Source organism: Halichoerus grypus, chromosome 1 (assembly GCF_964656455.1).
Source record: "Halichoerus grypus chromosome 1, mHalGry1.hap1.1, whole genome shotgun sequence".
In the NCBI taxonomy this organism is placed as follows: domain Eukaryota; kingdom Metazoa; phylum Chordata; class Mammalia; order Carnivora; family Phocidae; genus Halichoerus; species Halichoerus grypus.
In genome coordinates this window covers 13109354-13133318 of record NC_135712.1, presented here as the reverse complement: position 1 = coordinate 13133318, position 23965 = coordinate 13109354, and the positions used below count along the sequence as shown (strand labels likewise).

General features: G+C 48.5%; 1 protein-coding gene across 9 annotated transcripts in view; it reads left to right on the top strand.

Annotated features, from left to right (window-relative positions):
• EVA1C (eva-1 homolog C) overlaps nt 1-23965 on the top strand; it is a 71503-nt gene that overhangs the window by 31631 nt on the left and 15907 nt on the right. For 5 of the 9 annotated variants that reach the window (XM_078079209.1, XM_078079105.1, XM_078079068.1 and 2 more), the window contains exons 2-5: nt 827-1023; nt 4295-4418; nt 11933-12085; nt 23298-23441. In XM_078079209.1, coding sequence (XP_077935335.1) covers nt 827-1023; nt 4295-4418; nt 11933-12085; nt 23298-23441 — 618 coding nt within the window. The remainder of the gene's footprint in view (nt 1-826; nt 1024-4294; nt 4419-11932; nt 12086-23297; nt 23442-23965) is intronic. The other 4 variants (XM_078079250.1, XM_078079172.1, XM_078079144.1 and 1 more) reach the window with 2 other exon arrangements.

Here is a 23965-nt window from a genome sequence, read left to right as displayed (position 1 = left end):
TGGAACGTCCTACGGTAGGATCTTTCCTTGCTTCTTCCAGTTCATGGTGGCTGCAAGCAATCCTTGGGTTCCTTGGCTTTTAGATGTTATCTCTCCAGTCTTTACATGGCTGTCTTCCCTCTGTCTCTTCTCTTCTTATAAGGACATTGTCACACCTGTCAAGGACCGGCCTACTCCAGTATGACTTCATCTTAACTAATTACAACTGCAAGGACCCTATTTCCAAATAAGGGGGCATCTGAAGTTCCTGGTGAACATGAACTTGTGGGACACTGGTCAGCCTATAACAGAGCCCCACCATCCACCCCTTCCCTCCCTTCAGAGCAGACTCTTACCCCATGCAGGGTGCCCTGCCTTTTCTTTCCAGTGCCCAGGAGTAGTGACCCCAAAATAAAATGGCATCCCCTCCCTCCAGGAAGGCCCGGCCTAGCTAGTGGGAGATCAGAGAACCCAAATCTCTTCAGGGACAGGCATCTATATGCCCAAGGGACACCCACTTGGAATTTTTTTCCAGCTTTATAGAGATGCTTCAAGGATTTCTTGGCTCCTGGCCAATCCCAAAGGGAACGAGCCCTCTGAGCCTTCCAACGGGCCATTCCAGACCAAGGTTTACAACCCAGATGGGAAAACTGGCATTTGCTCCTTCAGCCTCACCTCGAGCCCAGTTTGGGGTCTTCTCCATGGGAGCTGCTAAGGAAGCTCCGCCCCCCATCTTTCTGACTGACCAGCCCCTTACCCCCGGGGGAGCCGAGGTCCCCCTGTTCAGAAAGCTGTGAAGGAGTGGTGGGTTCCTGGGCCTCTTGTAACCCAGCTGAATATTTTCCAGGTTATCTAACCAAACTCCTGCAAAACCACACCGCCTATGCCTGTGATGGGGACCGTTTGAATCTACAGTGCCCTCGGCATTCTACGATAAGTGTCCAATCGGCATTTTATGGGCAGGATTACCAAATGTGTAGTGCCCAGCAGCCTGCCTCCCAGAGGGAAGACAGCCTAGCCTGTGTGGCACCCACCACATTGCAGGTACCGCCCTTCGTAGCTGCTTTAAGATGATAAAATGGTTCTCATTCTCTCTCCCTCCCTCCCTCCCTCTCTCCCTCTCCCCATCTCTCTCTCTCTCTCTCTCTGTATATATGCTTGTGATTACATAGTTCACTTAAAGCAAACCTGATCCATGAAAACCCCAGTTCATACAAATCACCAATTTCACGGGTGAGCTATTATTTGCTTCTCAAAAGGATTCTTCACCAAACAAGTCTAAATGGAATTCCTGCTTCCTGGAGAGCTCCCGTAAAACACTTGCAATATGAATTTATCCGGAGGCACACTCCCCACTGTAGTAAAGCCAAGTACAGTCACGTTGGGCTTTGACCTCCAGGACCACCCCTCCTGTCAATACCCCAGCAGAGAGGGAAGAGTGCGGATGCTTTAGTGGAAATGACAAGGTCTCTGTGAGGCCAACAGCCAAGGTCATGATCAACTTCTCAGAGAATGCACTGGAGGGAGGGAAACCTCAATCACAGTTGTTCTTTAAAAAATGGTTTGCAGGGCACCTGGGTGGCTCAGTCCTTGGGCGTCTGCCTTCGGCTCAGGTCATGATTCCGGGGTCCTGGGATTGAGCCCCGCATCAGGCTCCCTGCTTGGCGGGAAGCCTGCTTCTCCCTCTCCCACTCCCCCGGCTTGTGTTCCCTCTCTCGCTCTCTCTCTCTCTCTGTCAAATAAATAAATAAAATCTTTAAAAAATAAAATAAATAAATAAAAGATGGTTTGCTTCTCCAGTTGTGAATGATGACATCATTCTGGTTCTGAGCTACTTTGGGCAGCCTCTGCTGATTTGTTCTTCTATTGGACAGTACCAGGAATTTGTGGAGGGTGGCTAAGTCTTTCTTCTTTTTTTTTTTTTAATTAGCATTAGGGAAAGATTTGGTATAGGAGGAGGTCAGAGCTAATATTTCAATGGGGATTTTAGACTACTCCTGGCTCTTTGATTTTTTTCAGCCACAGGAAATATGGGTAAAGATAAATTTATGAGGAAGACTAAGGAGTGATGGGATTAGCATAAGGCTGTGTAGCTCTCCCAGAGGCCCAAAGAGGAGAAGCACAAATAATATGATAACGTAAGGATTTTCCTATTTCTCACACCATTTGTTGCTTCCATCCCAAGCATCGTAGTATCTATGTAGTCATGTGATTGGTAAAGATACCCGCTGAGTAGCCAAAGGAATATGTTTGAGTGCATTCCCTGGATGTGGGTTCCACATCCTGAGGAGAGGCCACGTGTTTCTTCTGGGGACAAGCACTTTCCTTGTGTGCCCCCCACCCCATTCCTGCCCCTTGGCCGCCCCTGCAGGAGCCGTATTCCTGTTGGCCTGCCCCCAGTCCTCACCCCAACTTCCCTGCCCACCCATCCCTGGTACCCAGGCCATCTGTTGCTGTCCTGGGTGCATAAAAGGAACATTAGCCAGTGCCAATAGGACGGGAGTGCCTGCTTTGTGAAAGGATGAACCCCTGGCAGCTCCAAAGCCTGGGCACCACCCTCACCCTCCAACATGGGTGCCTGGCTCTGCCAGGCAGGCCCGAGGGAAGAGGATGTTTCCATAGCCAAGCAGACAAGTTAGCATTTGTGAACACAGCTCTGAAGTTGTGTGGAAGGTTTGTTTGCCAGAAGCATCCCCGTGCGCTTCTCTTTCATCCAGAGATCAAGAGAGCCTTTATTCTGTGTCTTTTGACTGGCCTTGGGGACCGTGGGAAGGGGCTTCCTCTACCTCAGAGTGAAGGTGCCCGACTCGGGAGAGAGCAGGTGTCGCTGTCCACCCAGGAGCCCCTCAGCTGATCTGGCCCATGGCTGAGTGTCACCAGGAAGCCCCCCTCCCCCGTGCATTTTTCAGCCGTGACACCGTTTGGAAACAGCCCTGCCTTGAGTCCCACTCTGTGGTTGTAATACGTACGTGGAGCCACCCAAGGGCTGAGTCATTTCACGATGACCCTCGGCCACGAGAATGTGTCCCGTCATCTGTGTCTGTGTGTCTGTGGGGGGGTCCTCAGGGTTTCTCTGGGCATGTTTCCTGATTTCATACACATCCGCTGGGCCCCTGAAGGGATAGCTGGTGGGGCCAGCCTCCTCTGTGGACATACGCCATGAGCCACTATAGGAACACGGAGACTCAGGCTCGGGAATCTGTGCTAAATTCAGTCCAGTACATTCTTGGGAAATGTCCACTGGACTTGGGGTCCTTTTAACAGCCATAGAGTGTAAGGCTTCTGTGACTGTCATGGGCAGGGTTTGCTCCATTTGGGAAGTAGAAGAGCAGAAGCGAGGCGCTAGGCCCTGCTGGGACCCCATGTAGGGGTTGGTTAAGCATCCGCCTTCTGCTTGGGTCGTGATCCCAGGGTCCTGGGATCAAGTCCCGCATTGGGCTCCCTGCTCAGTGCAGAGCCTGCTTCTCCCTCTCCCTCTGCCATTCCCTCTGCTTGTGCTCTCTGGCTCTGTCTATCTCTCTGTCAAATAAATAAATAAAATCTTTAAAGAAAAAAAGAGTAGCTTTGTGGAAACAAACAAGCAAAAAACAAAACAAAACAAAACAAAACAAAAACCGAAGGGGTGAACTGCCCAGAAAAAAATTGAGAGCAAGAGACACTTGAAGGAACACGTGTAAGCCAAATGCTCAACAGCAAAGCCTGAGCATTCCATGAAGAAAATTGCTCCAAAGGGAACCAGTGGGTCCTGTGCCCTGGAGGTTGGTGAGGGTGGGAATCAGCTTCTTAATTTTTATCGGTTGGCCCGTGTTCGGGTTGCGTCTCCAAGGCCTCCCCCGAATGCTGAGTTCTCTGTGGTCGGTGCCCGGCCATTTCCAAGGCTGGAGAGATACGGCTGTGATCCCTGATCCCCACGGCGCTGTCCCAGCCCTCCCAGAAGGGACCTCTGAGGCCCGTCTCGCCCACGCTCTGAGTTTCTCGGATCTTGCTCATATTTCCTGGAGCCTCCCCCATGCGGTACTTTTGCCAAAACCATCGGCAGCACTTCCAGCTGAGGCTGACTGGAGGCTGGTCTTCGGCTGGGGGTCTGCCACTGGTGGGTCAGGTGTCCTGTTCTGGGAAAGACAGGGAGGCAGGGAGCCGACCTGATCTCACCTTAGACACAGCTCACGGCCGCTCGAAGATTCTTCATGCGGACCCCAGGCCGGACAGACAGGTGTCTCTTCCCTTCTCGGAGCCCAGAGCCGCCCGGGTGTGGGGTCTCCCAGACGCTGCGTGTGGTTTTCAAGCCTATCCCTTTTCTACCCCCTCATTTTAGAAGGTGCTGGACGAATGCCAGAACCAGCGGGCCTGCCACCTCCTGGTCAATAGCCGTGTTTTTGGACCTGACCTTTGCCCAGGAAGCAGTAAATACCTCCTGGTCTCCTTTAAATGCCAGCCTAGTAAGTAACGTCTGAGGGGGACAGCGTGTTTGGGGTGCGGGTTCCCTGTTTCATTCATAGCCCTCGTGGAGATTCTCTGCCAGTTGGTATTTGTCCCACTTAGAAACTTGTTAATAGAGATGTCCTACCCATTTTTGTAATAGTTTGTGGGTATTTGCGTGAATAGTTGTGTGTATTTGTGTGTGTGTGCGTACACCCGTATATCCGCATGCATTCTTACGAATCCCTGAATTGAAAATGTCCTTCCTGATATGTAAACCTCAGTTGTACCCATGCTAAAGGTATGCTTTTCCCCCAAACGAGGAGCCAGTTCTCCTTTTCAGAGGAAGCCCACCCCCAGCTGCGGGGCTGCTTGCTCTCACGAGAGGGCACGGCTGCCCCTGGAGCCCCGGGTTCCAGATCTTTATGAATCGCCTCTTCTGCTTTCACCGAAGCAGGGGCTCTGTACCCAGTGTCTCTTCCTGGAGAAAGAAAGCGGAAGGGTTTCTGGCTGGAGCAACCTCTTCTACTCTGATTCTTGCATTTCTCTCCGTTGACTGTGTCACCTGAAACGCACATTAGTTTTGTGATCAACCCACTGCAGGCCAAAAGGAACGGCTTTTTAGCGAGTAGGTCACCCTTACAGATGTGGCGGCCCAGCCCGAGAGAAACCATAGGTAAGGGCAACATTAGAGGCTCCTGGTAATCCTTGTTGAAAAGAAAGCAGCGTTATAGCAACAACATTTAACCAAAGGATTATACTGAAGGAATAATCATTTGAAAAAATTCTGCATTGCCATCCCAACACACTGTTTTTGTTTTTTTGCATTTTGTTCTCAGTTGGTTTCTGCCTCTGGAGCCCAGCATCTTCCCAAGACACGGGCAGGCTGGGTGCCGGGGGCGGGTGAGGCTTTGGGTCCCACGTGTGTCGTGCGTGGTCTCAAGTGCGCACTTGAAGAGAAAGCACGGGAACCTTTCAGCATTCCGTCTTAAACCCTTTCCTTGCTGGGCCCAGATACCTCAGAACTGCCCCTCTGCCTCTTCCCCCAGCCTGTGTGTTCAAACACACATTCACACTCACACGCACATACACACCTTCACACGCTTACAACGTACGCACGGTCACTCGTACATACACAATAGCACGCCTGTGTGTGCTATTACACGCAGACCCACTGTCACACGCATACTCACACGTGCACATGATCACAAACACCCACAAGCGGGCCCGAACTTGACACCCCAGCTGGGCCCTCCCCAGGAATTCTTGTCAACTCCTGCCTCACTTGGGAACATCCCTTCCAGATCTCCGTGTTCTCAGTCATGTCCTTCCCGTGGCTAAGTCTCAAAAACGGCCGTCCTCCTTCCATGGCGGGAAAGACAACCCTTTTTTAAAGTGGCCCTTGTTCAAAACGTTAAGGATTGGAGAATCTGGGTGGTGGGAAATATGCCCGTCGCTTGTGATAATCTCCCACATTTCCTATACGTCGGAAGTTTTTTGTAATAAAAAGTTGCGAAGGACCAGGCTCTAAGAGAAGGGAAAAGGCCCTCGTGAGGTGGCAGAACCTCGAGTCTAAGTCAGTGCCAGGCCACCAGCCTTATTCCTGCACCGAGCAATTAGGTCTGATCGCTAATCTCGTTTCAGCAAAATACTTATTAAGCATCTCCTGTGCACAAGTGTCAGGCCAGCTGTTGGGTATGAAGAGAACTCTCGTGTTCTCTGGAAGTTTCTCAGATGGTGGTTCTACCTGGGACAGCTCCCAACGGTCCTTCATCCAGCGAGCACTTCCTGACATCTTCACACAGCTGGTTCCTTCCTGTCCTTTAGGTTCTAACAAATATCACCTTTCTCCAGAAAGATCAGATCTGTCCAGAAAACATCTCAGCAGGAGCCCTGCTGTCTCGGTACTGTGCAGGTTGCTCTGGGAGGAATTGACCCTGGCAGGGGTGCAGGGAAGGCGTTCCTGTCGGGTGATGGTGGGGCTGAGGACTGGGGGATAGGGGGCGGGCACAGGAGCACTCCATATGGAAGCCTGTGGCCAGAGGGAGCAGGGGGCTCTGGGGAGCAAGCAAGAGCACTGGCCAGGGAGCTGGGGCAGGATCTGCGAGCCCTGATAGCCGAGGAAGGAGGTGGATTCTTTCTTTAAGCAGGGAGGGTGTGTGGCTGGGTTTTTAAAGTCCCCTCTGGCTGCCCTGTGTGGTAACAGATTAGGGGCAGAGCCCTTGTGTCTTAGTCTGTTCGAGCTATTATAACAAAATGTCATAAACTGGGAGGCTTATAATCAACAGAAGTTTATTTCTCATAGTTCTGGAGGCTGGGAAGACCAAGACCGAGGTGCTGGCAGATTTGGTGTCTGCCGAGGGCCCACCTTCTCACCGTTGGCTGTCTTTTTGCCATAACCACCTTGGCAGAAAGGACGAGGAATCTCTCTGGGGGTCTCGTTCATGAAGGGCACTCATCCCTGGGGGCTCCACCCTCATGACCAAAGCACCTTCCCAAAGCCCCACCCCTTAACACCATCCAGCTGGGCTTTAGGATTTCAACTTGAGTTGAAGGGGGATGCAGTCGTTCAGACCAGAGCACCTTGGGTAACATGGGCTTCGGTGACTGAGGCTGTGCAGGTTAGGAGATGCTCCTGTCCCTGCTGTGAGGTGAAGGAGGAAGGGAGGGGCTTCCCCACCCTCCCGCCTCTTTTTCTGCAGTCCTCTCACCTCGGAGGCTCTCTGTGTCCGGTGCCAGCCCAAGTGTGACACTGATTGTCCGAAGGGGAACCCTGCTGCACCCAGGAGTGCGGGGACCCAGCCCTCATCCTGAGAGCCAACTATGCGCATCTCTTCCCGGCTCCGGCTGCCCCGTGAAGTCTGCCACTGCGGGAGCATTTACACCAGGGAGCTGGGCGAACGCTGCCAACCAGGGCTGGCTTGTTGGTGGTCGGGGAGCTATTTTATAGGGAAACTTCCAGCGTCAGGTCTGTGATTCAACTGTCAAGTGAAGATAATGCGCTTCCCGCACGGGGCTGTGGTAAAGAGTGTATAAGTACAGTGTTGTGTAGACTAAAGCTACAGTGCCTTTGGTAAGATGCTTAGCACAGGACTTGTCACGCAGGTGCCCTCAGTGACTGGTGGCCGTCGTTCCAGTAGGCAGATTAAAGTCATCCTTGCTGAGGATATGAATGACCGAAAGGCAGTGAGACACCAGGTGTTGGGGGGCTGGGGTGAGGTCTGCCCAGGGTGCAGGCAATAACAGGACACACTGTCTGTAGAGAATTTAAAAAAACACATTAGAAGTGACTAAATCTCTCTCTGCATGTTGATAATATCGCCGTGTATGATCGTCAAAAGTAACATCAGTAATCACACATTCTCATCATGGCAGGTCACCCTCCCCACCCTGCTTAGAAGGGCCCCCTGAGGATATGCAGGGGCATATCTGTGTCATTAGGGAGGCCCCACCTAGTCCCCGGCTTGGCAGTATTAGGAGGGAGACTTTGTTACTGTTGTCCTTGAGGAAGAGTCCTGGCTGTCCCTCTGCCCAGGCTCCTGTCACTCTCCCCGTCCACACTCATGGGGCTGATGGCAACCCTTCTGGAAGTCTCCCCCCACCTTTTCTAATCTGAGACCATTGAGCACTCTCACCCAGCTCTAAAACAAATTCTCTTTCTCTATCCAAAGTAGCAATCTGTTAGTGGTCCCGTTGTTTTTAGGACCCAGAAGTGTCACTCTTAGGTGACAGTGAATTAGCACATTCCCAAGGAACCAAGTGACTCAACATCACACAGCAGTAACCCCAAGCATGTAATGTGACACTCACAGGCCCCTCCATTCCAGATGATTGGCCCGTATTCTGGGGACAGGATCAGCGGAGGCCTTAGAGTACAGGTGTTGTGTTAATCTGGGTGAGTTTGGCCAGCATCGAGGCCTCCTTTAATGAATGGGCCTTAGTACATCAGAGAGGTGGTGGCTAATAAATGCACTTCATGACAGACCTTAAAAAGTCTCTTCTAATTTTTTAAAAATTCTGATGAAAGAAAGAAAGAAAGAAAGAAAGAAAGAAAGAAAGAAAGAAGAAAGAAAGAAAGAAAGAAAGAAAGAAAGAAAGAAAGAAAGAGAAAGAAAGAAAAAGAAAGAAAGAAAGAAAGAAAGAAAGAAAGAAAGAAGGGAGGGAGGAAGGAAGGAAGAAAAAAGAAGGGAGGAAGGAAGGAAGGAAAGAAAGAAAGGAGGGAGGGAGGAAGGAAGGAAGGAAGAAAATAAGGAAGGAAGGTTGGAAGGAAGGAAAGAAGGAAAGAGAAAGAAAGAAAGAGAAAGGAAGAAGGAAGGAAGAAAGGAAGAAGAAAGAAAGAAAGGAAGGAAGAAAGGAAGAAAGCAAGCAAGCAAGCAAGCAAACCAGCCAATCCTGTTAGAAAACTTCCAGTTTGCTAGATAAGGCTTGGTCTTCATCCTTTTTGGTGAGCTCTGCCACTGGAAGGCATTCTTAACATTCTTCAGTATTCTCGCAGTTGGAAGGGGGCTCGGGCTCTTTTGGTGTGTCTACCCGCACCCTCTGTTCTGCATCAAAGGCCATCTTTCATTCTGGGCCTTTGAAGTAAGGCATTATTTTGGTGTTGGTGGGATTTAGCGTTTACTCATAAAAGGCATCGAAAACCTCATCCCAGTGCGGATGTGACTCACCAAAATCAAACCCTCCAATGTCAGGGTCAGACTCAGTGTTCTTTTTGTTTAGCAAAAGAAAACAAAGCTTTTCTTGGCTTTAGGTTTAAACTGTTGAATTAAGATTCCAGTGAACGGGTGAAGGGCATTCTAAACATTGCTTAGTCACCACTTAAATTTTCCCTCCTCTGTTAGTTCCTGGTATGTTAGGATACTGGGCGGGGGGGTCAGCGGGGATTCTGTGAGCATCTGTAACCCGGTTTCCGCTTCACACCTTTCATCACCTTGAGTGTTCCCATCATCATGGATTAAAGAGCAGTGCCAAGGTTTATCAGCACCAGAGCTGATGGTATCTCGAGATCGTGAATTTCCAATCTCAATCTAAATTGAGATTTCCTCACTGCTGCTTCTCTGTTTGGTGTAGAAGGGCACGGGAATTCACAAGTTATGGAAAAAGGTGGAATTTATATTTGAAAATCATTTTCTTTCGTGGTTTAACTTTGGGGCTTCAGCATCAGCGATTCCAGGATATGCAAGTCCCACGGCCACCGTTGCCCTAGTATTTACCACTCACGCCTTCCTGGAAGGCTTCAGTGGGGGGGCTTTCAAACTGGTTTGATTACAATGCAGAGTAAGGAAAACATTTTACATTTTGACCCAGCATAACACACACACAACTGAAAATATTTTTTAAAATTATAAAATAGTGTTAATCCTTTTTTTGCGTGATACGCTTTGATGCTTTCTAAACTCTTCTTTGTTTTTTTAAATTGCAGGTCACAAATGACTAAGCCGATTTCATGAATACAATAGGATAGAATAGAATAGGCCTCAAATCACAGTTTAATAAACTTTAGCTTGAGATGTATGAGGGATCTGGGAATGGCCTGCACCTTCAATCCAAAAACATGAGTGAGTCAGAGAAGTGAAAGTGGGGGTTGGGGAGTGGTCATGGGGGGTGGTCATGGTGGATGGTCTTTGGGGGGTGGTCATGGTAGTGGTCATGGGGGTGGTCATGGGTAATTGTCATGGGGGTAGTCATAGGAGGGGTGGTCATGGGAGGGGTGGCCATGGGGGGGTGGTCATGGGGAATGGTCATGGGGAGTGGTCATGGGGGATGGTCATGGGGGAGGTCATGGAGGGTGGTCATGGGGAATGGCCATAGGAGGGGTAGTAATGGGAGGGGTAGTCATGGGGGAGTGGATATTGGGGGGGGCTAGTTTTCCTTCTTCTTGACACATTCTTCTTCCCCATCCCAGGCAGTCCATGATAGCCTGAGTAGCTCCTATAATTTAGCTCCTGTTGGCTTGTTTGGCTGCAAAATGTTCCCGTTTGCTCTGCAGTTGCCATTTCAAAGTAGAAAAATCTAGTACGGGGGTGATACAGTGATTTTTTTTTCCTTACAAAATGTTGGGAAGGTGGGGAGAGGAGAACCACACATGCAAATAAATGACCATAGTCTCCTTTGTGTTTTGCTTTGCTTTGATTTTGCAAAGTTTAAGATAAGTGGCAGGCTAGGAGAAGATATTTGTAACACATATTAGAGGAAAGTTAGCATCCAGAATATATGAATAACTGCTACAGTGTCTAAAAATCCAAAACACAACATGCCAAGGATATGAAGAGGGGTTCCCAAGAGGGTTGTTTTGAGGATTAAATTTACTGATACATTTAAAGATCTTAGAACAGGGCTTAATCAGAGGACAAGCTCAATAAATATTAGCATTTATAATTTTTGAAATGTCTTTATTGAAGTATATTACATAGCATAAATTTCACCCATTGTAAGTGTGCCATTCAATGATTTTCAGTAAATGTGCTGAGTCATGCCACCATCACCACCGTCCAGATACAGAACATTTCCATCATCTCAAAAATGTCCTGTGTCCATTTCTTGTCATTTCCGTTTGTTCCCAAACCTCAGCCCCAACGGAACCACTCACCTACACTCTGTCTCTATGTGTTTGCCTTTCCTGGAGATCTCAACAAAATAGAATCATACGATATGTGATCCTTTGTGTCTGGAGTGTTAACGATTATTACTTTTAAAAATCAAATCATTATGAAACATCTTCATTAACTGAATGCTTTTCCAGTACATTCTTTAAAAAAAAACAAAACCCAATCAGCTGTATTTTCATCAGCAGTGAATTTACAATGTCAGCGCTGTGTGACACTGTAAAAGGAAATGTTACTGTGGTAGGCGGATTAAACAGACACACAAACCTTTCCCTAAATTCCTTGGGAGTAAACCGTGACCTGGTGGGGGTGGTCGTAAGGCGAGCGTCTGCTGCTCCTGAATCACCAGACTGGGGGCAGGCTCTTCATACTTCTCTAAAGAGGGACTCTTCACAGGACACGTGCCCTGTGTTTTCCCTTTCCTAGCCAAGGAAATCATTTGCTTTTACATCATCTCTCTTTTTATATATGTAAATGGGCGCGCTAGAACGTTAGGAAATCTGGTGCTAAGGTTTAATTGGGCTCTCTCCAGAGGTTTAATCTGCAATCAGGTAATTCCGGATCTTTACCCGTGTGGGTCCAAGTCAACATTTGAGGAAAGGCTGCCTTCAATTAAGGAATGTGTGACCTCAAGTGGAGAGAGAGAGAAACATCCGTTATGGCCAGGCCCATCCCCAAGCCCAGCCCAGCGAGCCCTGCCTTCCGCTATACCTGGCCCGTCTCCTTCACCTGCCCCTTACTGTCATTCCCACCTCTTCCTGCAGAGGGCTTTTATTCCAGGGTCAGACCCCACGGCTGGTGGGGCTGTTCCCACTGTCCTTCTCAGGGCGCAGCTCCAGGGGGGCAATGAGTGGCCAGGGCTTGGGCAGGGCTCCCCGATTCCTCCTGAGGGAAACTGATGGTGCCGCTGATTTTTGTTTCCGCTTCAGATGAATTAAAAAACAAAACCGTGTGTGAGGACCAGGAGCTGAAACTGCATTGCCACCATTCAAAGTTTCTCAACATCTACTGGGCGAGCTACGGCAGGAGGACCCAGGAGAGGGACATCTGCTCCTCAGAAGCAGAGCGGCTCCCCCCCTTTGGTACGTGGTTTCATGTGGCTCTCGTTCGGTGCAAGGGCACTGGGGCTCTGGCTCCCCACGCAGGGGACAGTACCTGGATTAGAGGGAAAGTCAAGGGCAGGGAAGAACCACCCACAGGGTGCCACCTCCTTCTGCCCCACATCCCCAAATCTGTCCATTGTTTAGTCGTTTCACAAGTAGTTACTGAACACCGACTGTATGCAGGGACTTGTTCTAGGCAGAGGGGAGTCATCAGTGACCACGCAGGGTCTACATGGAACTGACCTTCCAGAAATGAACAAAGGAGTAGTGAGACAACAAACAAACAAAAAGAGCTCGCGTGTTGTATTTCAGGTGCACACAAGTGCTAAGGGGGAAAGCACACTTCGGGAGGGAGGTGGGGAGGCTGGGGTGTCTACAGAGAGGCACGGCCTTATGGGGTCACCGGCATGCTGAGCAGAGACTTGAAGGAGGAGATACCAGGTAGAGAGAAGAGCCTGGACCCTAACCAGTTGTTTAGGGTCAAGGGGAGCTCAGAGAGTCATTCTTCTTAGGGATCTGTAGTCTAGAGCTGACAGATGATGGCCAGGATGTGGGGCTGAAAGCTCCACCCATCGAAGTCACCCGGTGTTATGATTAGTCAGGGATCTCCAGAGAAACAGAACCAACAAGACATACATACCTATATTTGGAAAGAGAGATTGATGTTAGGGAATTGGCTCACACCGTGGTGGTGCCTGGCAGATCTGAAAATTGCAGGGTGGGTTGGGAGTCTGGGAACTCAGGTAAGAGTTGGTGTTTAATCTTGAGTCCGAATTCTGCAGGATAGCGGGCTGGAAACAGGCAGATTTTCTATGCTGCAGCCTGGAGAAAAATTCCTTTTTCAGAAAACCTGTCTTCGCCCTCCAGGCCTTCAACTGATTGGTCAAGGCCCGCCCTCATCAGGAATGGTAATCTGCTTTACTCAGAGTCCACTTTGAATGTTAAATGTTAGTCCTATCTTTAAAATATCTTCACGACCACATCTAGCCTGGTCTTTGACCAAACAATGGGGCACCGTAGCCTAGCCGAGCTGAGACATAAAATTAACCATCATACACCCCAGTCTGCGGTAGGGAAGTGGGCTGAACTCTACCCTCTATGTTACCCGAGAGAACAGGCCCCACGGGGAGACAGCCCAGAGAGTTGCACTTGATTCATCAAAATCTAAAATGAGCTCCACAGTGTATTAAACTGCTATAATCACATGTGAAATTAAACATTAATTTTAAAAATAAATTTATACAAAACCAATATCTTGATCTGAAAAAAAAGAAAGAAAGAACGACCACCCAGGCAAGCTCTCAGGCGAGACTAGAGAGAGAACAAAGAGCAGTTCACAAAGAACACGTGCCCCCAAGGTCCCCAGGCCAGTGTTCTGGGAAGGAAGGCCCTTCGGTGGTAGATGGCAGAGGGTCTTTTAAGGACAGACCTGGCAGCCCACAGAGACAGGCTGAAGTGGGCGTTGGATTAGCTGCCCTGGATTAGCTCTGGGTCAGAGGACTCCCATTTAACGGGCTGGGCTGCCAAATGGCGTGGCTTCCCATTGTATGTGTATGTCTCGGCCCCACCCTCAGCCCCATGCCCCGGTGAGTGACCTGGGAGTTCTTGACACTCTGGTCACTCTCAGATGTAACCCCTGCCTGTGTTCAGAACATCTCTACCCCCTCCTGCCTTGGTCCCGCTACTGCATGAGCTCCAGGGACCACTGCCTGGTCATTGCAGTCTCCCTACTCCCCGGCTTGTCCCCCCCACCCCCCCAGGGGGCCAGAGGCATCCTTCTAAAAGGCCAGTGTGATCCCTGTTCTTCTGAACATCCTGCAGGGACTTCCCCTATGATCTGGTCTCCTCAGCTGGGTAAGGGGACTCTTGGTGATCTGACCTATTTCTGCAAAAAGGGACTCTCCTTCTTGATATTGGGGTGGGGTACCCCATTTCTCAGGCTTGCGAAATGCAACCTAGCCACATGTGTTTGGGGAGGCAGCACTAAGCCCCATCTGTTTCAGCCGTTGTTTTGAGCAGAATAAGTCCGTCAGCCAAGCATGCAGATCTGTACCCAGGTTGCGTGGTTTACGGGCCATGGGTCACACTGCCTTAGGTTTTTGGGAAGTTGGATGGGAGTTGGGTTGAAAGGGAAACGTAATCAGCCAAAGAAAATGTTAGCAGACATCGTGGCTAAGGGAGAGGTTTCCATAGAGACTTCGAGGACTGTCACCCAGCTGTGATCATGCCATGAATAGCCCTCACTGAAGCGGGAAAGGTCTCTGAATGGAAGACCATGCCCCTTGCTTAGTGGTTCAGCTGGAAAAGTTTGAGCCCCGGCAAAGTCACCCAGCAGAAACAACCTGCTCGTCCTGCCCCCATCGCCTTGTACCCCTCATGGTCAAGGGCTTCTGTCCCTTGCCCGTTGACTACACGTGAGGTTGAAGAGCAGGCTGTTCACCGCATTCAGGAACCACTGCCAAACGCAGGAGAGCGTCCGGCCCCGCGCTCTGCAGGGGAGAGAGGCTCGCAGGGAAGAGGAGAGGCCCTTGGGAGGGCTCCTCATCCTCAGCTCATCCCCAGCCTCACGTGGAGGCCTGGACTGTGTCCGCCTTCTAGGTCAGTGTCAAGAGCAGACCCTTGCGCACGAGTACAGACCATTGGATAGCCCTGCTGACGTGCTTTCCCCATCGTGCCGAATGCTAAGAAACCGTTTCCTCCTTGGCTACTGTATGTGAAGATTTTAAACTGCACTGGGCATGTTCTCCCCAGCAAACCATCCTTTTATCCCTCTTGTATAAACATGCTTTACTATTACCCCCGTTAGAAAGCGCCCCTTTTGACCAGCCGCCTCCCCCTGACTCGGTCCGCAAGCCCTCGGGCTCTCGCACACTGAGCATCTCTCATCGGCAGCTCTGCTCCCCACTTCTGGGCATCTCTCACCTGGACCGTCCGGACCACCTCCTGACTGGCCTCTGGGCCTCCCTTCTCCCGGATTCTCTCCCTCAGTCCCTTCTTCACTGAGCAGCCAGAGAGAGGTTATTAAAATAAATCAGATCACAGCACCCACCCTCCACCCCTTAAAGCTCTGCGCTTTGCCCTCTGTAATTAGAATCAATCCGTTCTCCCAGCCATGGGTCTGCCCTCTCTTCCCTTACAAACTGTGGGGCTCCGCGTACTAATTCATAGCCTGGGGCCTTTGCACAAGCTCTTCCTTTGGCTTGGAATGTTCTCACCCCATCATTCAGGAATCAAATCAGATGTCCTTCTCGGACAGGTTTCCTGGGGCTCCCTGCCAGCATGGAACCTCGTCTCTGCAGTCCCAGGCAGCCCTCCTGCTTGAGTGTCTTCATCTCATCACTTACCTGTCTAGGGCCTGTTTCCCCAGGGGAGGGTAAGCACCGTAGAGATGGTGTCTGCTTCCCGCAGAATTCCCAGCAACTTGAGCAGCGCCTGGCACACAGTAGGTGTCCACGTGAATCTCGACATGCAGGAATGAATCCGAGCCCCTCCTAAGGGAGGTGCTCACACAGGGCTCCTGCAGGTGGATGGCTCCCAGCCCCAGATGCGGGCCTGGTGTCGTCACGGCTTCCAACCCCTCATGAGATGCTGGAAATCCGGATTCTTTTTTTTTTTTTTTTTTTTAATATGAAATGTTCCAACTTTTAAAACAGTGTGCGAGCCAAACAAAACATGCCTACAGGCCACATCCGGTCGCCGGGCTGCCAGGATGATCTCGGCTCTAAGTTACTGGAGCTCAGCAACAATCGCTTTGAAGAAGGGAAAAAGGCTATTTATTCTCAGCCCTGGGACCTGGCATGAGCTTGGCAGGATGACTGTCTAGGGCCGGGTGGTCAGGCCTCACTGCGGCCTCTGGAAGGTGATGTGTGTACCCTTCCTCTTGGGGATAAGCTGCCGTCTGGTGGAACCGAATATGCTCCAGCCTCGGTGCCTCCCTGGGAACACTCGTGGTGAAGGCCAGCCGGACCTCAGTGAGGTCAGGAAGCACTGCGGAGTGTGACTTCAGCGCTCAAATACGGACGGAGGGCATTTCCAGGTCTTTCCGCAAGATGACTAAGGGGGTCCCTGTTAGTGTCCTGCACGAGCACCCTAAGTACATTTAAGGGAAATAAGAAAAGAGTTCAGCCGTAAATGTTACCCATCAAATGAGAAGCTTTTTTCTTTTCAGGGTCTCTTCCAAGTCCTGGTATCTGAGCATAGAACAGTTTTTTTTTTAAAGATTTTTTTTTTTTTTTTTTTTTTTTGAGAGAGAGAGTGAGAGAGAGAGAGAGCACAAGAGGGGGGAGTGGGAGAGGGAGAAGCAGACTCCCTGCCGAGCAGGGAGCCCGATGCGGGACTCGATCCCGGGACTCCAGGATCATGACCTGAGCCGAAGGCAGTCGCCTAACCAACTGAGCCACCCAGGCGCCCCGTGCATAGAACAGTTTTTACATAATGGCAATTCTAAAACAGATACAGTTTTTTGTGCTTTGAAATGTAACTTTGTATCCTGGGTGTTCTTCCACGTGGCCAACAAAATCCTAACAATGCCAGTCATTTCTTCATATCTTGTTGAAGGGCTATAGTATATCATTTAATTAACCATGCCCTAGTGGCTGGGGTATTTTACTGCTTCTGATTTTCAAATATTCTAAGTGATGTATAACGAATTTGCGCTTGTAGCTTTTTCTTTCCTCTGGGTTGTTTCCTTGGGATAAATTCCCAGAAGTTTTATACTGAAAGAGGGCATGGGCATATTTACAATTCTTTATATGTATCCCCAGAGTTCTTTCCAAAAACTTCTTGTACCAATTTATGTGTCTAAACAGCGACGTATGCCTCTGGGTTTCCTTGCAGCTCTGGCAGAGGTATGAGTGATTTTTCTTCGTGATTCCAATTTAATAGGTGTAAAATGGTCCTCTTATTTGCCTTTCTTTGAATATTAATGACTTTGAACATTTCCCATGTTTTTGTGGTTCTTGTATTTGCACTCGCGCCCACTGTCTCTCTAGCCTTTGTCCTTTTCTTCCCCCCTTGTGGGACCCTTTTTTTTTTCATAAATTTTTACATGACAGAGTAGAGATGTTAATCCTTGACATGCTTTTTCTGCCGCCAGTCTCCCACCCCACAGTATATTTTTTTCTGGACTTACAGTTTGGGTTTGTTATAGGCAGCTAGTTGCTTTTTTGATTCTGTGTACTTTGTATGTCGGATAGGATCAAGAGGAAGGGGCTTCATGGTGGTGGGGAGGAGGACACCCCTGGTGGAAGGCAGAGCATCTGCACGTGACCTCCCACCCCCTGTCATGTGTGACGTCATCACGCTCCCATGAGCATCCTCAGGGCTGCTCACGGCCTGGCTGATGGTCCCTATCCTAGTGGGACCCGAGCTCGTACTGGACATCCCCAAAGACATAAGGGTGCTCATGCCTGTCCACAGCAAAGCCTCTGAGCCCCTGCCTGAAGGAGGGTGAGCAAAGCCTCCATTCTGTGTGCATTGCTTGAAGCTGGTCCCATCTGGAATGTACCAGGCAGGTGGGGCCATGGTGAGGCATTCGTCACACACTACATGCTAGCCTTGAACTGGGCTTACCAGCCTTTTCTCCAGAAAATTCTATTTGTATGGCACAGTGGGGTGAAGGGAGGCATTGCCCAATGCCAAAACTAATAGCTGGGGGGCAGCCGGGGGCCTGAAGGAAATATCCAGCATACCTGTGCCTATTCACTTTTGAAGTTGGGAGGTTCTACTCTGAGATGTACCTGGCCTCCGGGTGCAAAGGTTACCGATGCTGGGCTTCTCTTCGAGGCCTTAGACTTTCACTAACACTTTCCTCAAGGTCCTCCCGACTTATGCCCGAAGTCCAGTTCCAAAGCTACACCCACATTTTGAGGAATTCTCTGTATCCCAGAGACCCACTCTTAAGTATCAAAATATGCATTTGTTTTCTGTTGCTATGTGGCAACATACCCCGAAATGTAATAGCTTAAAACAAAACCAAATATTTGTTACCTAGCAGTTTCTGTGAGGCAGGAATTCTGGGGGTAGTTTGGCTGGTGGTTATTGCTTAGCGTCTCACACATTCTGCTGAGTCGCAGATGGGACCTCACCTGCCGGCTGAGCTTCCAAGGTGGATCGCTGGTATGCCAGGCCAGTCAGTACTGTTGTGGGCGGACACGGGGCATATGGACCGGCTCTGATTCACTGTGGGAGGAGGGTACACAAGGGGTGTGAGTTCCAGAAAGTGAAGATGATTAGGGGCCATCTTGAAGGCTGTTATGGGCCGAATTGTGTGCCCCTAAAATTTGTAGGCTGAAGTCCTAACCCCTGGCTCCCCAGAACGCAACTGTATTTGAAGAGAGGGTCTTTAAAGAGGAGTTTAAGTTAGATGAAGGTCATACGGGTGCTAATGCAATATAACTCGTGTCCTTATAAGAAGAGGAAGTTAGGACACAGACACACACAGAGAAGACCACGCGAGGACACGGAGAGAGGACAGCCATCCACAAGCCCAGGAGAGAGACCTCAGAGAAGGAACAACCCTGCGGACACCTTGGACTTCCAGCCTCCAGAATGGACAGGAAATACATTTCTGCTCTTTAAGCTCCCAGCGGGTGGTACTTGTTACAGCAACCCTAGCAAACGAATACTTGGAAATAACCCTCAACTATGAAATAAAAGGGAAGACGCACGAGACAATGACTAAGCCAGCTGTGAGACCATCTTCAAAAAGTGACATCTGTTTGTCCCACAAGTTCTGAACAAAGCTACATCTGGTGTCTTATCTTGAGGGAGCTGACCCTTCAAAGATACGCCTGAAAGAGCATCCAGCAAGTCAGATCCGTCCGAACCTATGTCTTGTCGAGTGAAAGAGAAGGGAAGTGTGAAAGTGATCGATCACTGTTGGCCCCACGTGAACACCAGTGAAACTACATCTTAACACGGAAGGGGGTGCGCCTTCCCACAGACCTGGGCATGAACTTCAGGAAGTTTCCCCTGGCTGGGCATCCACTGTGACATGTCATTTCCTGCTGCAGTTACATTTTCTGGGTGGGCTCCAGGGATCCTGCTGTTTCCTCAATAAGAGAACGAGAATACCACCCAGTGGGCCTCAAGGTCTGGGCTAAGGCCATCGCAAGGCCAAGTGTGGGTGGGCCTCGACTTCCCAGCCAAAGATTAAGGTGCCAGGGGCCCCCACTGCCAAGAGCAGCTTAATTATCAAAATAAACACACGTTGTGAGGATTAATTAACTTCAGTTTCAGTGTTAAACAATAGCTAAAAAAATAAAAATTAAATGGTTGAATATCGTGCTATCAGATGGATTGGGGGTGAAGGATTGTTTGCCAGGAAGAGAGGGTGCAAACAAAATCAGCCTAGGAGGGAAATAATCACTGGGGAAAAAAATCCCGCAAACAGTTCAGAGCTCAGCGTCAACAAGGATACGGTCAGACCTGAGTCTGACCTGAATTACCTTGGGCCTCTTCCTGAAAACACACTGTGGGTTTCACTCTGACCAAGATAAACTCTTTTGCTCCCAGGGTAATTTAAGAGTGCAGAAGCATGCCTCTATGCTCGTCACAGGACCTCCTGGGTCAAAGAGGGTTGTGGTCTTACAAATGAGAGGGGTTTCTTTTTCCTTCCTCTGTTAGCCTTAAAGAATATGGTCAGGCACACATCCTAAGGAAATAAAAGGTTTCTAGGGCACTCATACAATTCTGCCAGGAGTGTGAATTAGAAGAACTTTTCTGGATAACAGTTTGGCGGTGTGTACAAAAGCCTTAATATCTTGAGTAGCCTTTGACAAAGCAATCTACTTCCAAGAATTCCTATGGAAACTATCGTGCTTGTGTGCAAATATGTAGCTCTAAGGATGTTCCACATAAAACTGCTTCTATTTATTTATTTATTTGAGAGAAAGAGAGTGTGGGTTGGGGGAGGGACAGAGGGAACGGGAGAATCTCCAGCAGATTCCCTGCTGAGCATGGGCTCCATCCCAGGACCCTGAGATCATGACATGAGCCCAAATCAAGAGTCGGATGCCTAAATGACTGAACCATCCAGACGCCCCCACATAGAACTGCTTCTAATGTTCAAAACCAGAAATCATCTGAACGATGATTGCATCGGGTATCGTAAATAGAGCTGGCGCATCCATACGATGAAAAACTATGCAATTCTTCAAAATGATGTTCATGTTAAAATTTGTGCAGATATATTAAATGGGAAAAAGTAGCATACAAAGTGATATGTATATGACACCATTGAGGGGGAAGGACATTCACACACAGAAAGGTGGCCAGAAGGAGTTTCCTTAAAGGTTAATGGTTTTGTTGTTGTTGGTTTGGTTTTTTTTTTTCGGATTTACCGGGAATTTTTATTTTCCTAGTTTGGGCTTATCTGTGCTTTTCGAGTTTTCAACTACAAACATGTATTTCCTTTGCAACAGAATAAACAATAGTTACGTCAGACTTCTAAGAATAATTTCATTAACTCAGACAGCTACTTCTTCCCAATGCAGGAATCATACATCCCATTCTCAGATCTCTTGACTGTGAATTCTGAAGGGTTTAGAGAAAGGCTAGGTGAGCCTATAGACTCTTGGAAATGAAACTGCTGAGTCTGAGGATGTGAAATGTGTCAATTTAAAAGATGTCAGTGTATGTTCTAGAGTCGGTTTACCCTCTTACCAGCCATGTTCAAGAGTTTCCATTGATAGGTATCTTCTTCAACACTTGGGATTGTCAGTCTTCTTAAGTTTTGCTGATCTAGAAAGTGCAAAATATTATTTTCATTGTGGCCTTAATTTGTATGTCCCTGATTTATATATTATATATACAAACTATTATATATAACTTATTATAATATATATATTACATATCTGATAAACAACCCATGTCACAGAGCATTGGGAACATACCATATCAGTTGATGGACAAGTGCTGAGAATAGCCTGTCATGTTAGCTGTTGTTGTAAGTGAACTGAACTTTGTAAGGTCTCTAAAATTCTCTCCTCTGTTCTCTGTTCTCCAAGCTCTTAATTCCTTCCAGTGTGTATTATTTTTTTAAGGATTTTATTTATTTATTTATTTATTTATTTATTTAGATAGTGGGGGTCAGGCAGAGGGGGAGAGAGAGAGAAACTCCAGCAGACTCCCCACTGAGCAAGGAGCCCCATGCTGGACTCAATCCTACGACCCTGAGGTCATGACCTGAGCCAAAAACCAAGAGTCGGACACTCAACCAACTGAGCCCACAGGTGCCCCGCCCATTGCTTCCAAGCTGAGTTTGGTTCCCTTTCTCTCTGGGGCCTCCCATACACTGTCCGTAAAGGACAGTAGGATCAGGCCATTTCTTTAGGTCTCAGCTGGTGAAGTCGGAGAATCCTGCGTTGGGTACTTGTACTCATGAAAACATTAACCAGCCATATTGGCTCAAGGAATAGCTTCAATAAGGAGTGAATTTCCTTCTAGAAATCAGTGCCTATTTTTCCTGGAAACCCCATTTTAAATAGTCCAGTTCCATCTGAAGTCAAGCTGTTGTCATCACTTTCATTCCATGACATTCTCTACCAACACCCAGTAGGTTAGACAAACCACTTTTTTGATTTAGAGATATTTACGTCCTTTGTATTACACTTACTTTGAAGGAGAAAAAAAATGCTTGCAGAATAAAGTCTGTCTTTGGCTAAGCATTCACAGGCAAGCTCAGCCTCTCTCCAGGTTCCTTTTCCTGCTCATTCTCTGTGGCTTCCCTGTCCATACCCACTATTCCAGCTCACAGTCAGCCCCCTGGACTCCCCTTAAGTGACGCTAGCCCCCTTACTTTGGTATTCGTGCTTTTCTGTCTTGCTTGCTCCTACCCAATTCATGCACTTTCTCTGTGACCAAGTCCCTCTGCCCTAGAAAGCCTGTTGTGACCATGCTGGTCCACACTGATCTCTCCCGACTCTGACCCCAGCACCTCTCGTCCTGGCCACGCACTGCTGGTGCTCATGCCCTGTTTCACATTGTTGGACATCAGGTCCCATGTGTGGGTTTTGTCTCCAGCTCCAGCACATCCTGTGAATGCGAGGTAGACTTATTTGACTTGTTTTTCCTTACAGCACATAGCATCTCCGCACCTCAGCTCTGTACATGTGAAATTCATCTTTACTAATTGTGATGGCGTTGTGCCAGGTGCTGAAAAACATACCCTCATGTTTATTAGTTCATTTCATTCATTCATCAGTTATTTACTGGGTTTCAACACTGGGCCAGGATGTGGGATTTTGATGACAAACAAGACAGAGAGAGTCCCTGTCCTCTTGGAGCTTATGTTCACACAGGGGAGATGGATTCTCAAAGTAGACAAATAGGGGTGCCTGGGTGCCTCAGTCAGTTAAGCCTCCAACTCTTGATTTCAGGTCATGATCTCAGGGTCTTGAGATCAAACCCCACATCCGGCTCCACACTGAGTGTGGATCCTGCTTAAGATTCTCTTTCTTCCTCAGGGCGCCTGGGTGGCTCCATCGGTTAAGTGTCTGCCTTCAATTCAGGTCATGATCCCAGGGTCCTGGGATCGAGCCCCAAGTCGGGTTCTTGGCTCACAGGGAAGCCTGTTTTTCCCTCTCCCCCTGCCCCTCCCCCTCCCTGTGTGCGTTCTCTCTCTCTCCCTCAAGTAAATAAATAAAATCTTAAAAAAAAAAAAGATTCTCTCTTCCTCTCCCTCTGTACCTGCCCCCCCGCCTACTCACGTGTGCGTGCTCTCTCTCTCTCTCTCTTAAAAAAAATAAATAAATGACAAATAAAATATTTTAAGGCATGGTAAGGGGCATAAAAGAAATAATCTTCATTCAGCGTTCTACATATTTTGCCTGTTCTGTGTACAAGGCCAGTTACGTAATTTGTGGGGCTTGATGCAAAATGAAAATGTAGGACCCCTTGCTCAAAAATATGTAAGAATTTCAAGATGGTGACAGCGAAGCATCACAGTAAGCTCAGGGCCCTTCTAACACATGTCATGGAGCCCGCTCTGCCTATAGGGGACTTAGCCCATATGATTTATATGGGAAAGCATCTTGGGTACTTTAATGAGATAGAAAATTATCCGAGAAACTATCTCCATGAGACTTGAAACCCAGCCCAGTGTATTTACTTACAGAAAATAGCATAAGCTATGCGGCTAGCCAGATACGGATGCAGCCTAAAATTCCTGTTGACGTTCCCTGCCTTTCAGACTGCCTGTCTTATTCGGCTTTGCAAGTATTATCCAGGAGGTGCTATGGGAAGCAGAGATGCAAAATCATGGTCAACAATCACCATTTTGGGAGCCCCTGTCCGCCAGGAGTGAAACAATACCTCACTGTCACCTATGCGTGTGGTAAGGATACAGACCCTGCCTCTCTGGGAGGTGCTGATCATGGGAGCAAAAGGCATTTTTCATGCAACAAACCAAATGATGTTACTCGAAACTGTGTTGTCATCCCAGATATTCCAGAGTACATTTTTTTTAATCCTTTATTCCTATCTATGATGTTCATATTAAATAAGCAATACAAGTTCTTTGGTCAAAATTCATTTTGAAAGTACTTTTAGCGATCAGATTGGCAGCAAATGGGAAGAGTAGGAAAAGAACAAGCAAATGGGAGAAGAGTGATTTTAACCTGGGTGCTTAGGAGGCTCTGAAATTTATAGGTACATTACGCAAGCTCCCAGAAGTCTTGTTTGGCTACCACTTCACCTTGCAGTCTTGGTTTGAGGCTCTAAATGACTCTCTATGCCGCCAACAGCCATTTTATCTGCATACCCCCAGCAGTGAGTCAACAGATCAAATGCTTGCCCGAGAACAATTAAAAATGTTACATGACAGCAGGACTTGGTTTTCCCAGCGTCTTCAAACAAGAA